Genomic DNA, 17,501 nt, shown 5'->3' on the forward strand with positions numbered 1-17,501 from the left:
AGTCTGTTTTTGGGAAATAAAACAGCCATGCGCCTCTACAAATTTAACTGTTAAGGCAACTCAGTAAAACATAGGAAAAATAGGATCCCATTCAATACCTCAAGTCTGTCCTGCCATTTAATATGAACTCCTCCACTACACCAATACCTCTGAGTGGAAAGCTCTGCAGAAGGTAGTGGACACAGCCTAGGATATCACAGGGAAAACCCTCCCCACTATCGAGAACAGCTATGGGGAACGCTGCTGACGGAGAGCAGCAGCAATCATCAAGAATCCACACCACCCAGCACACACTCTGTTCTCTCTGTGGCATAGGTGCCACAAGACACATACCACCAGACTCCTCAATGACAAACTCAATCAGGGACTCATTTAAGTACTCTTATTTTGCACATTATTTGTCATTGAATATTTTTTCTGTTTTGGACAATCAACTTTTGAGCATTTCTCTCTTTGTTCACATTCCACTTTTTTTTTTTATGCGCATCTTTTTTCTTGAGTACAGTTTATAGTTACTGAAAAGTAGAAATTCTGCCTGGCTCACAGGAAAGAGAATCTAAGGGTTATATGTGATGCCATGAATGTACTCTGACAATAAATCTGAACTGTGACTTTGCCATGACCCTCACATTCACTTCTACCTCTATCTTAAGATCTCCTAATGATCTGGCTCAACTAAATCCAAGAGCAGCTCCCAATCACATAGTCTCCACCTCCAAGGAAGGGGAGGGCAGTAAGGCCCAAGGGAACAACAACACATGTGGTCACACGACCTGTCGGCTAAGAAAGGCGTCACTGTTCCCTCATCGTCACTGGGTCTAAACCCTGGAGCCGGCAGAATCTCCTTTCTTTTAAAAATATTTTTATTGAGTTTAACATATTAATCCTACATGGAAAGTCTACGAATATAGCAAAAAAGCATGTCATATCATATACATATCACAACTTAACATAAATATCATTCAAATCCACCCATATTTATTGATTTAACATTATTTCTTAAAATTAATTCTGGATTGAAACCAATTGACTTACATTATACTAGGCCTTGGTCATAACACAGAGTAACATCTATCTAATGTGATAATATGATCTGGGACAACCATAATTAAAACCGCATATAATCGGTTAATCTAAAAAAAAAGAAAACACGCAAAAAAAAACAAACTAAATCTAATCTACCTTCCTCCCTCTAATCAAGACACATACCACCAGGTATGTAGAGAAATAAATATTGTAGAGAAATAAAGATATGGATTGACTAGCGACCTTCAGAAACCAGACAGGGAATTGCCGGAGCATCATAATCTCCTTCAATTGAAGGTCTAAGAGGATCGCCAAGGTGGCCCACCACCATTACCCTCTCAGGCCGCCAAGGGTTGGCCAATTACTGTTAGCCTTGCCAGAAACACCCACAGTGGATGTGAGAGGATTTTTTAGCAAAATGCAGACAATCTGTACATTATCTCAGTGAGGAACCAAGACAAGAGGCATGCACGAAGAAACCTGCCAACAGACAAACAATCCGATCTGCTCTGGGAACAGATTCACCTCCATTTAAAAAAAAATTCACCAGTCAAGTATGTTTTCTGGAGCTCTCAGTCAATGACAAAGGCAATAGTTTGGACACATACATTCTGATAGGCTTCTCACTTCGTTTTTGATTCTTTCTTCCTTGCCTCAGCAGAGGAGAACATGGATAGTTTTGTTAATTGTCCTTTGACCTCCCACTGCTCACTCTACCTCTTCACCAACTCCCCCTCCCACCCCCACAACCCCCTGGGTTTCTAGACCACTTTAACAATCAATGCCTCATTTGACCGCTGGCCGTACAGAAGGCAAATAATGTTCTGGGAAGCATATTAATTTTCCAAATGCTTTTGCCAAAGTCTACTTTTCCCTCTCTTTCTCCCCGCCATCACCCCCCCCCCCCCCCCACCCCACCGGTCATCACTGCAGGCTGAGTTCGGCACCTGAAGCTCTCTCTGTGTCCCCAGGAGTACCAGCTATTCCAGGCCCATTGAGTCATACCCTCAGCCCCTAAAACTCCTCACAAAACCCTCACGCCACTTCTGTTCACTAAAGGTGCTGGCGCCACAGCAGGAATCAACCATCTCCCTCTCTCCCCATAATTATTGGAAATATAATCTTCACTTCCTTGCTCAAGAAGCTCTGAGTCCCAGAGGAAATTTGTCCATTTAATGAGCTTGTATGCTGGTGAGTGGGATGGGAAGGGGAGCAGGGAAGGTGTTGACCAGGTGGAGAAAACCGGCATAACCAAATAAAATTACATTAATCAGGAGTAACAGAGGTAAGGTTGGAAAGATTTTTTTCCCACCTAGAACATAGGGGGTGGAGGGATAATCATTTAGAGGTTTATAAAACCACGAAGGGAATAGATCAGGTGAATGGTTGGAATCTTTTTCCTACGGTAGGAGAATCTAAAACGGAAGGTCATAGATTTCAGGTGAGAGAAAGGGAAATTTAAAAGAATCGGAAGGACAATTTTTTTCTTTATGAACTGCCAGATGAAGTGGTAGAGACAGGGACAATACAACGGTTAAAAGACATTTGAACAGGTTTATGGATCAGAAAGGTTGAGAGGGATAAGGGATAAATGCAGGCAAATGAGGCTAGCTCAAGTAGACACCTTGGCACTTTAGTAGCAACTCAGCAAGGACAAAAGGCCAAGTTGCCTACCTGAGATGATGTTTTGCCTGTGTGGCATGTCTCTAGAGGAGAAACACAAGTCATGGAGTTTTACAGCACAGAAGCAGGCTATTCAGCCCCACCTATCCATGCTGACATGATCCAAATAACCTTTTTTCCATGCTGTAAAACTCCATGTTTCTTGTCTGATCTTTTACCTACTCATTGTCTAATCTTTGAGCTATCCATTTCCCCATTTCCTTTGCTTGCCTGAATTTCCAAAGTACATCAATCTCTCTCAAGCAGAATGGGTAGAGGGGAACAGATCAACATTGTATGCTTGTTTTTTCATATGGTGTTCAATGAGGTGCGACATAGAAGACTTTTCCTTAAGAGAAGGAAGTATGGACATGGGGGGGGGAGGGGGGAAGAGAGGTATTAGCATGGATAGAGGATTAGTTTACCAATAGAAGGCAGAGAGTTGGCAAGTAGCAAATACATTTAAGATGCAGTTAGATTGCTGTTTGCATTGTTGGGGAACTAAGGGATATGGGGAAAAGGCAGGTGGGTGGAGCTGAGTCCAAAGCTAGATTAGCCAAGATCTCAATTATGGAGCAGGCATGATGGACCAAATGGCCTTCTCTTGCTTCCATTTCTTGTGTTCTTACAAACATCTGCAGCGACTGAACGTCATCAGCCCTTTTGGGGGCAGAGAATTCACCACGCTCTGCATGAAGAAATTTCTTGCCCTTACACTCCTGAATGACCAGTCCTTTATTCTAAGACTGCGATCCCTGGTCCTAGAAACCCCATCCGGGCGAAACATCATCTCCGCACATTTTGAGCTGCTTCAATGTTAAATGGAAATTTATTGTCATATGCACAAGTACGGTGTACAGATGCAGCAAAATTCTTACCTGCTGAATCCACACAGGTACATAAAATATGCCAACCACAACAATGTGTATTCAATTCACACAAATGGCAAGACAGAAAAAAAAATATGATAGAACAGATAACTAAGTATTCACACCTATAGTTTGTGCAAGAAAAATAAAGTAACATTTTAGGAGTGGTCCTGGAGTAGTTTATGAGGGTGAGGGAATATGGGGATGTTCAAGAGCCTGACAACTGTTGAATAAAATCTATGCCTCAACTGTACAATTATAACCAGTTTTTTTTCCAAAAGGTCTGCTAAGCAATTATGATAGACAACTTCAAGCTAAACACAAAGATAATTTCAGATTTGCTGTATCATGTAGGATGTTGGAGAAAAATTAAATAAATGTAATTGAATGTAGCATGTTTAATTGCAGAACGATGCTGGCACATTGCATTAGATCAACTGACCTAAAAATGTTTAGCTGCTGATTTTCATTCGTACTCAGCATCTGATGCCTCTCATGTCAGTGTCCAACAATCGTCGGCCAGCGTTGATGGATTCGAGTTGCCCTGATACCACTTTTCCATGGTTGCAATGTCCTGGCGAAACCTTTCACCATGTTTGTCACTGACTTCATGAGGATCAGCAGGGAAGACGTCCAAGTGTGAAAGCAGAAAATGAATTTTGAATGATATGTGGTGCGTGATGGTTTTGTATGGTTGAAGTTGTATGCTTGAAAACACTTGAAGCATGGGTTCTATCTAACATACAGTACACGAAAGGAACATTTTATGGTGATTTTTGTGATCAATAGCTGATCACACTCAGGAACTGCGATTCCACTGCATCCTTGGGGAGACAATTTCAGTGATCCTCCACTCTTTGTGTCGATGAACTTTTACGACTGTGACCCTATTCATACCAGCCGAGGATGAAGGAGAGTACAGCAGAAAGAACATTATCTCTGTCCCATCCACCCTTTCAAACTTAGAACATTTCAGCAGAGCAGTCCTGAACCATTTTTCTGCCTAGTCCCACTGACTTGCATCCAGTTCATATCCCTCCATATCTCCCCCGTCCATGTACCTATCCAAATTCTTCTTAATTGTTAAAATTGAGCCCGCATTCACAACCTCAGCTGGCAGCTCATTCCACACCCCCACCACTCTCTGTGTGAAGAAGTTCCCCCTTCTTGTTCCCCCTAAAGTTTTCCCCTTTCACTCTTCACCCACGTTCTCTGGTTTGTATCTCACCCTCCTTCAGTGGAAAAAGCCCATCTACATTTACTCTGTCTATCCCCCTCAATTTTAAAAACTTCTATTCAATCTCCCCTCATTGTTCTATGCTCCTGGGAATAAAGTCCTAACCTGCTTAACTTTCCCCTGAAGGGAACTGAGATACAGGGAAAGGTTAAACAGGTTAGGACTTGACTGACAATAAATTTGAAACATGAATTTATATCCTGAAATAAAGATTTCACACGCGTAACTTGAAGATCTAGTTTGAAATGAGACAGCGCAGATTAAATTTTCTGTGATACATGTAGCAATTTAATGTAAGCACATTCTAATTCTTTTTTTTTTCTAAAATAAGTATTAATAGACTGTGTTCTGAAATAATGGGAAACTTTTGAATATCTCACTGAGAGAAAACTCACAGGAAGCATCGTCAGTCACTCACACTGACAGACCCACAGTAATCTGACAGAGATCCAGCAATGAGATTTATATTTGATGCTGTTAACAAAGCCACCTGGCAGCGTAACAAAGCATATTAATAAAATATCAATTAAAAATTTCTAAATTAAAAGTAATTTGGAATCAGAGGACTTGGATACATTCACTTCGAATTAATTAAATACTCATTAATTATTTTTTATGTTCATTGAATCTGTGGTTTGGTTGTGTTTTATTTTCATTATTTCATTTGGAATTTCTTTTGTTGATTTTGGAATCTGACCATTGTGGTGATATGTGGAAATGATATACAATCCAAGAAATAGCATCTTGTAAAGTGATTTCAGCTGGATGATCTCCATGTCAGGGACTTCTGGAATACAAACATATTGCTGTTGTTCTATCTAACATACAGTACACTAACATAGAGTAGTAAAGTAAAGTAGTTTACTTTTTGTTAGGTTGATGTAAAACAATTCTTTTAATTTATCTTGTTCTTTTGTAACAAAGAATGAGGCCATTTGGACCGTCAGTTCTATTCTGGCTCCCAGGGGAACAATCTCAACAATCCCATTCCCCTTGTCCTTATTTCTCTGTGCCCCTGCAATGCATTCTCTCTCACAAACACAGGTCTCTCAAACCATTGTGCATGCAGACGGGCAGTTTGAGTCACTGTACAAACAGATATACCCTCAGAACCTGTCTAAGCAGACACCCATCTGGAAATACCCCGAAGAACCAATGCACAGATGTACTCCAAGAAACAATGTGCACACACCAGTTCACACAGCTAGAACCAATGTACAGATGTATGTACAGACAACATCGCCAGAAGCAATGTATGTATAGGCAACACGCTAAAATCACTAAAATCACTCTATTTGTAAACAACACTCCAAGAATCACTATGTATAGATGCACTCTAATAAAAGTTGTATGTACAAACACCATTTGAACTATTGTATGTACAGATATCATCCAGAGAAGACTGTGAATACAACATTCAGCAAGAAATCCCTTTCAATAAAGACAAAATTCAAAGGCCCTGAAGATACAGGTGACCCAAATGCAAAGGGACCCCTGTAAGTGCAGGCGGATTCCCACGACTCCTTTAAGAGTAGAAACAAACACAGAGATCAAGTAAACACAGGCACAATTCCAGAAACTCCTGTGCATCCAGACTTGGATCAAGAGACCCGGAATCCTCTGTGCAATATACTCCCAAAGAAGTTCATGAAACCTAGGCAAACTGCCCAGGGACCTGCACAAATATTGACTTGCTCTGCGATAAGGACTCATTCCAGGGAATTTCCGCCAATATCTACAATGCAGCCAAAGGAAGACGAGCGAGGAGAAGTTTCACAAGAGGTTGGCTGAGTCCACAAGCCTCCAAGTATGATGGTAGCATGAAGAGGCCTGGGGAACCCCTCCAACATTCAAAACAAACTGATGCACTAGAAGCAGGCAACATGCAAAGTCATCAATTTGGAGTTCTAACCGTGCGGAATACATCAAAAATTGGGAAGGTACTCACAGGCCACCTCCAGCGAGGCATTGTGGCTGACGGCCTCCCCCAGGTAGTTCCTGGCCACGCAGACGTAGCTGCCCTCATCCGGCTTGCTCCTGCGGCCGTGGACGATGCGCAGGAAGAACAAGGAGCCACTGGGCAGCAACATACGGTGGGAGCGGGTGTCGTCCCTGTCCGTCTCCACCCGCTCCCCGTCCTTGTACCACTCGATGGTGGGGCTGGGCCTCCCCTCTGCCTTGCAGTTCAGCGTGGCCGGCTCCCCCTTGGAGACAATTAGGTCGGAGGGGTGCTCCGCAATCCGCGGCGGGAAGTCTTCCTGACGCAGACGGGACCCTGAGGACAAGGGGGAAAGAGTACATTTAGTTATGATGCAAACACGACAGCAGAATTACAGAGGTGTGAGCAAAGTATTACGATCTGAAATGAGCTGCTAGGGAAAACTGCAGAAGTGGGTACAATTATAGCATTCAAAAGATTTATGGACAAGGGTTTGGAAGGACCTAATGCACGCTGATGGGATGGGTTCAGAATGCCAACTTGTTCAGCATGGATGGAAAACTCATGCCAAACCACTCAGGGGGCAGCATGGTTAGAGAAGCAGTTAGTGCAACATTGTTACAGCACCAGGACTGGGACTTGGGTTCGAATCCCGCGCTATCTGTAAGGAGTGTCTGTGTGGCTTTTCCCGGGGCGGGTGGGGTCTCTGGTTTCCTCCCACTGTTCAAAATGTACCCGGGCTGTAGGTTAATTGGGCAGCACGGGCTCGTGGGGCAAAAGGGCCTGTTACTGTGCTGTATGTGTAAATTTAAAAATTACCCTCTTGCCATTTCAGCAAGTGCAATGGTCAGCAGAACATGATGGGCTGAATGGTCTCTTTCTGTGCTGTATGACCCTAGGTACTCCATGTCACAGCTGGCACCCACCTTCCCATTGACAAAAGATCAGTAAATTCATCAATTTATATTCATGCTGCTGCCCACAGTGATTAGCTGAAGTCAATTCGAATGTCACATAATGAGGACCATAAACTTCCACCGTTTCGCTGTTCACTGCTGCTGCCCCACTTTCTCCAAATTTTTCTCTTCTGACTTCAGGGTGGTTGGGTGTATGGAATGAGCTGCTAGTTGAATGCTGAATTGATAAATGAAGGCAGAATTTTGATGGGCAAGCAAAATGTGGACAGGTGCATGAATGGGAAGGGTAAGTAGGGGTTTGGTCTGGGTGTAGATTAGTGGGACTAGTTGGAAAAATAGTTCAGTACAGACTAGAAGAGCTGAAAGGCCTGTTTCTGTACGTAGTGTTCTATGGTTAGAACATTACAACGCAGTATAGGCCCTTCTGACCACAATGAAATGCCGATCTATGCAAATCTACTCAAAAAATTAAACCTTCCTGACCTCATAATCCTCTACTTTTCTTACATCTAAGTGCCTCAGAGTCTTTTGAATCTCCCTAATGTACCAGCCTCAACCACCACCCCTGACAACACATTCCAGGCACCCACTACTCTCTTGTAAAAATACTTGCCCTTGACATTTCCCCTAAATTTCCTCTCCTCACTTTGGACCAGTGGTTTTCAAACTTTTTCTTTCCACTCATATACCACCTTAAGCAATCCCTTACTAATCATAGAGCACCTATGGCATAGAGATAATTTAAAGTGGTATGTGAGTGGGAAGAAAAAGTTTGAAAACCACTGCTTTAGACCAGAAGAAATAGTCTGCACCACCATTCAATCATGAGCTGATCCATTTTCCCACTTAGTCCCACTGCCCGGCCTTCTCCTCAAACTTTGATGCCATGGCAAATCAAGAACCTATCAATCTCTGCCTTAAATACACCCAATGACTTGGCCCCCTACAATCGCCTGTGGCAACAAATTCCACAGACTTACTGCCCTCTGGCTGAAGATGTCTTCCTTTGTACAAATGTCCTCTGGTGTTTGCTGCTGTCACTCTGTGGGGAAAAAACGGTGCTATCTACTGATCTATCTCTGCCTCTCATAATCTTGACAACCTCTATTAAGTCACTCATTAAGTTCTATGGTTCAGATTTCCCAAAATGGCAGGTCTTCCCTTCTGTACAAGGGGCTTCTTGGCAAAAGTGCGGATAGACGTCAGGATCAGGGTGAATACAAAGGAGGTAGATGTCGTGGATGGGAAGGGCAGGAGGACTCCCTCCCATTGTGTAAGCCATATCTAGTCACCAACACCTGCCATCTCATGGCCATCACCCTCTAATCCATTGTAGCATCAAATGTAAAGTTACAGGTTCAATTTCAATTAATATCAAAGGCTCCGAGCAATGATTCTGGAATAAGTTCAAATCCACGACAACTGTTGTGGAATTTACAGTCAAATAACTGTACCTAGAATGACACGCCAGTACTGGTAATAGTGACCTTGAAATTACCTGATTTATGTCAACAAAAACTCGTAAGTCTATTGTCGAGGAGAACAAATAGTTACCTTCACCCCAGCACCCGCTTGGTTTTCGCTGCAGCCATCTTGAAAGAGGTCGAGGTGCCACAAGACTCACATCACCAGGTTCAGGAACAGCTGCTCCCCCTCCACCATCAGACTCCTCCACAACAAACTCAATCAGGGACTCATTTAATAACGCTTACTTCATTGAATTTTTTTAAACGTTCTCTCCGTATTGCACGGTTCCTTTACATTTTTTGATTTGTGTACGTTGTGTACAGTTTTTTTTCCACACTACTAATTAAAAGGATCTCAGGGTTGTATGTGATGTCACATATTCTGACAATAAATCTGAAATCTAACCCCAGAGCAGTCTCCAAGGTCAACATCTAACTCATTTCTGAAATGACTCAGCAACTGGGTGGCTCGGTTCATGCCATTACAGCGGCAGCAACTCTGGTTCAACTCCAGCACCTCTCGTAAGGAGTTTGTACCTTCTCCCCGTGACTGCTCCGATTCCCTTGCATCCTCCAAAGATGTACAAGGGACAGTAGGTGGCCCAGGCTAGTGGGCTGGAAGGGCCTGTCACCACACTGTATGACTAAATTAAGGCAATACATTTCCCCTAGTACCTTGCAGCAGAGAAAGCAGTTATTGACCCATATAGTTTTCATCAATTCTCAAAATAATCCAAATAATTGAATTAATTCCTGAATGAAAAATAAACCCAGACACTGACTTATTTTGGCTTTTTCTTGCACAATTTTTATTTATTTAAGATGAATGTTTGCACTTTGAAGCTGCTGCAGAACAAGGAATTTCGGGAAAAACTCATGACAATAAATCCTGATTCTGATTTTGAATTTAAAAGATACTTAAAGAGGTACGTGAATAGGAGAGGTTCAAAGTGATATGGGCCGAACACAGGCAAATGGGTCAAGACCCGATGAGTAAAAACACAATGCTGGAGAAACTCAGCAGGTCAGATAGTGTGTAGCAAAGACAAAGGTACATAACCAATGTTTCAAGCTTGAGCCCTTCATCAAGGTATGAGCAAAATGTTGGCAAGTGCCTGAACAAAAGGGGAAGGAGGAGGCTTGGTCACAAAGGCAGGAGGTAATAGGTGGAGAAGGGAAGGAGGGGACAGCAGCAAGCAAGGGGAGGAGGGATGGCTGGGTGAATAGAGAGGGAAGGAGGGAGGAGAGCTTGAAAGGGGAAGGGAAGGGGAGGGGAAAGGAGAGCAGGTTAGCAGAATCCATAAAAATCTCTTCAAGATCTGATGAGTCCCTTCAGCTTGCATCAACTTTCTCTGCTTTCTGCTAGCCCACTCCTCATTCTTCCTCTCTTCCCTATCCCTGTGTCTCATTTCCTCCACCTCTCTTCCCCTGTTAACTGGTGTGTCTTTATCCACCTATTACCTCCTTGCCCCTCCCCACCACCATTTTGTTCAGGCACCTGCCTACATTTTGCTCACACCTTGATGAAGGCCTCAGGCCCGAAACATTGGTTATGGATCTTTATCTTTGCTAATATAAGGTATGCTGTGTGAACTGCTGAGTTTCTCCAGCATTGTGTTTTCACTCCACTTTCTCATTGTTTGCATGTCCAGTCAGGCAGAACGTTGTACTTTCTGGTAAGATCTTCGATATTTCTCATCTCCAGGATAAAAGAACCTAATTAATTGGGGATTACGGAAAGAACCAAGTGACATCAGAAGGTCAAGTGTTCGGAATATTCAAGCATTATTAGATTATTATTTTGGATGTTGAGAATCATGGGCCAAAAATAAATTCTGCCCCCAATCTTTTGCCATTTTAGCTGTAACTATTAAAACAAGACCTCATTGCATTAAGTAAATATCTGAAATTTAATGGAATAATTAATATTTAACTCACATTTAAATGCTGCTTCCTTTTTATAAATATTAAACATGATTTATATGGCAGACCCTCGGCAGTACCCAGGCTGGGCATTGTTTAACTGTGGCTCCATTTCCTTGGTCAGGATGGTCAGAGATGAGAGTTTTCTCACAATGAGTCATTGATCCTGACACCACAATTGTGTCTGAAGCTTCCACATTGAAAGAACATCCGGCCGATCAAGCCTGCTCCACCATTCAATGAGATCGTGGCTGATCTGATGATCAGCTCACGTCCACCTACCTGCCTTTTCCCCACATCCCTTAATTCCCCTACTATGTAAAAATCTATCCATCTTTGTCTTAAATACATTTACTGAGGTCACCTCCACTGCTTCAATGGGCAGCGGATTCCATAGATTCACCACCATCTGGGAAAAGCTGTTCTTCCTCATCTCCATCCTAAATCTATGACCCGAATCTTGAGCCTTTGTATCAACCTGGTGACCCTCCTCTGTACTGCCTCCAAAGCCAGTACACCCTTCCTCAAGTAAGGAGGCCGGAACTGCATGCAGCCCTCCAGATGCAGCCTCACCAGTACGTTGCACAGTTGCAGCAGATCCTCCCTGCTCCCAAACTCAATCCCTCTAGCAATGAAGGCCAACATTCCATTTGCCTTCTTGATCGCCGGCTGCACCTACAAACCAACCTTTGGCGATTCCTGCACTATCACTCCCAGGTCCTTCTGCATGGCAGCATGCTTCGATCACTTGTCATTTAAATAATAATCCGATCTTCCAATTTTCATTCCAAAGTGGATAACCTCACATTTACCAAGATTGTTCTCCACCTGTCAGACCCTCGCCCACTCACTGAACATGTTTATCTCTCTGCAGACTCTCCGTATCCTCTGCACAATTTGTTTTTCCACTCAATTTAGTGTCATCAGTAAAGTTAGAAACACTACACTTACCCCTTTCAGATAATTGTCAATAGTTTGTTTCTTTTCTGAGCAGCGACCCATGCACATCACTGATGATTCCTGTTGAATGAGGTTGTACAACGGCACTCACAATCACAGGTTTGGACTGATGGTGGTGCTGGTGTTCTAGTGCTGGAGCTGAACACAACTCACCATCTTTCACCTTTGTCAACTCCAGCCCTGGTTGCTTGATCGGATCCCTCATTCATCCCTCCATGGATTCAACGCTGCCCTAACACCTGCTGCCTCTGTCCTAACCCGTGCCTTGCTCTCCTTGCCAAACACTCAGCTCCAATATTTTGTTAAGGACTTGAGAAAATGGAGCAGGAGTTGGCCATCTGGCCTGTCAAGCCTGCTCCGCCATTCAGTAAGATCACAGCTGATCTGGCTGTGGGCTCAGCCCCACCTACCTATCTTTACCTCACAACCCTTAGTTCCTCTACTTTTTTTTTCTTTGGCTTGGCTTCGCGGACGAAGATTTATGGAGGGGTAATGTCCACGTCAGCTGCAGGCTCGTTTGTGGCTGACAAGTCCGATGCGGGACAGGCAGACACGGTTGCAGCGGTTGCAGGGGAAAATTGGTTGGTTAGGGTTGGGTGTTGGGTTTTTCCTCCTTTGTCTTTGGACAAAAGTTCCTCTACTATTGAACTACAATACATTCAATGAGGCAGACTCTATTGCATCCTTGGGAGAATCAGTTCCTTCTCACCTCCAACCTAAATTTACTCCCCTGAAGCTTGAGACTCTGTCCCCTAGTCTCACCCACCAATGGATACAATTTTCCTGCCTCCATCCTAACTATTCCATAATTTGATATTTTTGTAAGATCCCCTCTAAATCTCCTGAATTCCAGCAAGTACAGTCCCAGATAACTCAATCTCTCCTCATAGGCTAACCCCCCCCCCCCATCCCTGGAATCAACCTGGTGAACCCTCTGCACTGCCACCTTCCTCAAGTAAGGAGACCAGAACTACTCACAGTACTCCAGATGTGGCCTCACCAGTACCCTGTTCAGTTGCAGCATAACCTCCCTGCTATAAATTCAATCCCTCCAGCGACAAAGGACAACATCCCATTTCCCTTCCTAATGACTTGCAGTTTGGTTTAAACCTGACACAACCAAGGTCCATTCCACCTACACGGAAGCATGATGCAATCACTTGCCGAGGACATCAATTTTTCTGTCAGTGGACACATCAGGCAGTGGTTGAATCACTGGCCTGCACTCATAACTCAAACATTCATTCCCCCACCTGGAGGCCCCCAAGAAACCACGAACGTAGGAATCTGGAGCAAAACACAATCTGCTTGAGGAACTCAGTGGGTCAAGCAGCGTCAATGGGAGAGAAAGAATCATCGGTGTTTGATAGTCCACGTTTTCTCTCCCACTGATGCTGTTAGGCCTGCTGGGCTCCTTCAGCAGAGCGCATCTCTCTCCCTAAAACACTCTCCCTTTGTAACGCTTCTTAAAACTGAGCAACTCTTGCATTGTAGGGTGGTGATGCAATGGTAGGAACCATTACAACTGCATTCAATTTGCATTGAGCTAACTTCCTCTAATCCGGTTTGTATCGCAACCTACCATCTTTCAATCATTTAACTCTCAAGGCCCCATCTGGAAGGAATTTTCTCGGCAAGCATTAAGAGCAGATGTCATCAAATCAAACAGCCAACAATGCTCAAAGAACGAGGCAGTGATGGTTATGTGACTGGCAACAGCACCCTGATTTTATTTTACACATGTTGCTAACACAACAGTAAAGCACAGGAACAGGGTTTTTGGCCCACCATGCTTGCAAGGACAGGATGCCAGATTAAAGCAAACCTCTTCTGCCTGCGTGGGACCTACATCCCTGCATATTCATGCGTTGAGCTAGAAGCCTCGGAGGTGCTACTGTTAAATCTACTTCCACTACCACAACTGGCAGTCCGATTTCCAGTAACCTCCCCACCCTGGTTTCCATGATCCCTCTGGTCCCATTCCCATTTCTTTCCTTTCTCTTTCCCCTTCCCCACGCCTTTAACCTGCCCTTCACCCATTTTCTTTTCTCCTGGTCCATGATCCTCTCCTATCAGAGTGCTTCTTCCTCAGCCCTGTCCCCGGCCCTCCTATTACCTCACACATTACTCTCTTATTCTTGCTCCCTCCCTCTCCCACCTATATTCACCCTCACCTGCAGCATGCACACTTCCTCCCTCTCAACCTTTTATTCAGGCTTCGTCCCTCTTCTCCCCCCCCCCCCACCCCCCAACTCCTGATGAAGGACTCTGGCCCAAAATATCAACCGTTTACTGCCTTCCACGGATGCTGCCTGACCCGTTGAGTTCCTCCAGCACTAGGTATTGTTCAGATCTATTGTCAGAGTACAGATGTAACATCATATACAACCCTGAGATTCTTTTTCCTGGGGGCCAGACAGAATTTCTACTTATCAGTTAACTGTAAACTGTACGCAAGAAGCAATAAATCTAAACAAATTGACTGCAAGTACAAAAATAGATATTCCGTAATAAAGAATGAGTTAGAGTCCTAAAATGAGCTCTGTATGAGTTTGTTGTTCAGGTGTCTGATTGGTGGAGGGGTAGCAACTTTTCCTGAACCTGATACGAATCTTAACAGGCCATTTCAGCTCATGAGCCCATGCTGCCCATTTCCACCCAATTAACCTACACCCCAGGTACGTTTTTGAACAGTGGGAGGAAACCAGAACCCCGGCACCTGGGGAAAATCCATGCAGACACGGGGAGAATGTACAAACTCTTTTTAAAAATAAATGGACAGGATGGGAATCAAATCCCGGTCCTGATTGCTTGTGCTGTAATGGCGTTAAGCTAACCGCAACGCCAGCTGTGCTGCTCAATGTGGTAGCTATGCCTCTTGATGGCCAAACAGCCCATTCCAAGCACCCATTACTCTGTGTTAAAAAGTTATGCCCCAAACATCTCATATGAACTTTCTCCCCGCACCTTAAAATGCACGTCCTCTTGTATGCAAAAACACAATGCTGGAGAAACTCAGCAGGTCAAATAGTGTACTTTATAGAGCAACATTGTGCTTATATTTCAACCACAGTGCCTGTAGATTTTTGCATTTTACTCTATTTGCATCTGATACTTTTACTCTGGGAGAATGTTCTCCCAATCATTTTCTTTCAGGATTTTACAAATTCCCATCAGCTCACTCCTCAACCTCCAACACTCCAGAGAAAGCTACCCAAGTTTGTCCAACCTCCCCTCATAACTGGAAGATTAACATTGTGTTGTGGAGGTTTTATTTCATTGTGAATGGATGAAATGTACTGGAGGTTGCTTTGGCTGGCTCCAGACACCTGAAGCCACAACCCAAGCTTGTTGAAGTCAGGATCTTATGGAGACACCCTGGGAAAAAAGGCCCTCACCTCAAACACCAGTCAAAGATCATCACTGCCAAATCTCCCACACAAAGTCAACACCAACCCTTCCATCCAAGTCTCTCAATCCGGCCAATGTTGTCAAGATGTGTTACAAAACAAATTTTAATCTCATAAGAACATCAGAAAGAGGAGCAGGAATTGGCCATCTGGCCCATTGAGCCTGCTCCATTATTCAATAAGATCACAGCTAATCTGGCTGTGGACTCAGCTTCATCTCCCAGTGAGAACGCTGAATGACCAAAGGAACTGCTCACACTAACCATCTGAGACTCTCATATTCATGAAACAAGATTTATTTGTGTAGTTGAAATACTTGTCCTGTATATGTGTGTTACGTCTGGTTGTGTGTCTGCATGTTTTGCACCGAGGACTGGATAACACTGTTTTGTCGGGTTGTACTTGTACAATCAGATGAAAATAAACAACTTGACCTCCCAACCTGTTCCCAGAACTCTCCATTCCCCTTCTCAGCAACTTGAATCAACGAGCTTTACCTCCAAGAGGCTGAGTGGAAGTGTATGAGCTCACAGGATGTGGAGTGTTGCTGGCATTTCTAGCATGTTTTTGTCTGTGCCCAGCAGCCTCTCTGCACAGAGGATTCAATGAAAAATCAACCACATTCTTGTGATTGGCCAGTGGATTTCCTTCTCTGAGAGACATTGGTGGCTCAGACAGGGTTCTAGGTCAATCCAACAATTCCATGGTCAACATAAACAAAAGAACCTTTTAATTCCAGATATATTTAATGACTTGAATTCAATTTAAAGAGAAAATTGCAAGGCTGTGGGAATTCAAGTGGGGATTGGACTGATTGAAGTGTTTCTTCTGGCCTGATCTGCTAAGTATCACCTTCCAATGCTTTAGGCTCAACAACATTGCTTGTTCATTAAGGGGCCATCAGATGTGGCTGCTATCCCTGCCAATGTGACAAAAGCACATGAGTCATTCAAGTGAAGCAGAGCGAAAATAGCTGGAGTTTGGTTCAAAGAGGTGCAGTAACAAAGAGGAATTGTTTTAATCACTAGAAATCAGATAATTCATTCATCACAGACTTTCCAAAAAAATACTAAAACCTTTTCCAATTTGGCGCTGCAAATCCGGGGATGAAGTGGACCTTGTCACAGCGTTGTCCTCTGCCAAGACCACATCACAAGATAGGAGCAGGAGGCCACATGCAGGCCTTCAAAATTGTCCCAAGGTTCAACGTGATCACAGCTGATCTATGCTGGGTGTTTCTGTGCCTGTTTACCCATAATCCTCAAGAACCATCAACTTTTGTCTATCTCGAACCTTAAATAATCAATGATTTTACCTTCATTGCCCATGGGGATGGAGGATTGCAATCAGAATCAGTATTTATTCTCATGAATGTGTCATGACATTTATTGTTTTGATTCAGCATTACAAATAGTGTAAAAGAAGAGAAAGGGAGCAAGTTTTCTGTGGTTTATTGTCCATTCAAAAATCTGATAGCTGAAGGGAAGAAGCTGTTTCTGTACCATTGCTGCTTGTCTTCAGGGTCCTGTACCTTCTTCCTGATGGTAGCAGTGTGAAGAGGGCATGGCCTGAGTGGTGATGGTTCTTGAGGTGAGAGGCTGCTTTCTTGAGACACTGCCTCTTGTCGATGTCCTAGATGGAGTGAAGATTGATGCCTGTGAATGGCGCTGGCTGAGTTCACAACCCTTTGTACTTTTTTCCTGTCCTGTGCATTGGCACCTCCATACCAGTCAGTGATGTAGCCAGTCAGAATGCTCTCCATGGCACACCTGTAGAAATTTGCAAGAGTCTTTGGTGATAGACCAAGTCTCCTTAAAGTCCTCACAAGGTATAACCGCTGGCGAGCCTTCTTCATGATTGCATCAACATGGAAGCCCCAGAACAGGTTCTCAGAGATGTTGACACCCAGAAATTTGAAGTTTTTAACCATTTCCACTCTGACCCCTCAATGTGGACTGGTTTGTGTTTCTCCTTAAGTCTACAATCAGTTTTGCTGACATTGTGTGCAAGCTTGTTGTTGTGACTCCACTCAACTCAAAAGTGTACAGAAGAAATTTCTACCCAGTTACAGTATCTTTAAATGTTATTTATA

The 17,501-nt window shown here is 43.7% G+C and overlaps 1 protein-coding gene across 29 annotated transcripts in view; it reads right to left on the minus strand.

Annotated features, from left to right (window-relative positions):
• The window catches only part of robo2 (roundabout, axon guidance receptor, homolog 2 (Drosophila)), a 1,057,280-nt gene that overhangs the window by 438,725 nt on the left and 601,054 nt on the right, over positions 1–17,501 (minus strand). For all 29 annotated transcript variants that reach the window (XM_069889083.1, XM_069889099.1, XM_069889096.1 and 26 more), the window contains one exon: positions 6,743–7,069. In XM_069889083.1, coding sequence (XP_069745184.1) covers positions 6,743–7,069 — 327 coding nt within the window. The remainder of the gene's footprint in view (positions 1–6,742; positions 7,070–17,501) is intronic.

Source organism: Narcine bancroftii, chromosome 7 (genome assembly GCF_036971445.1).
Source record: "Narcine bancroftii isolate sNarBan1 chromosome 7, sNarBan1.hap1, whole genome shotgun sequence".
NCBI lineage: Eukaryota > Metazoa > Chordata > Chondrichthyes > Torpediniformes > Narcinidae > Narcine > Narcine bancroftii.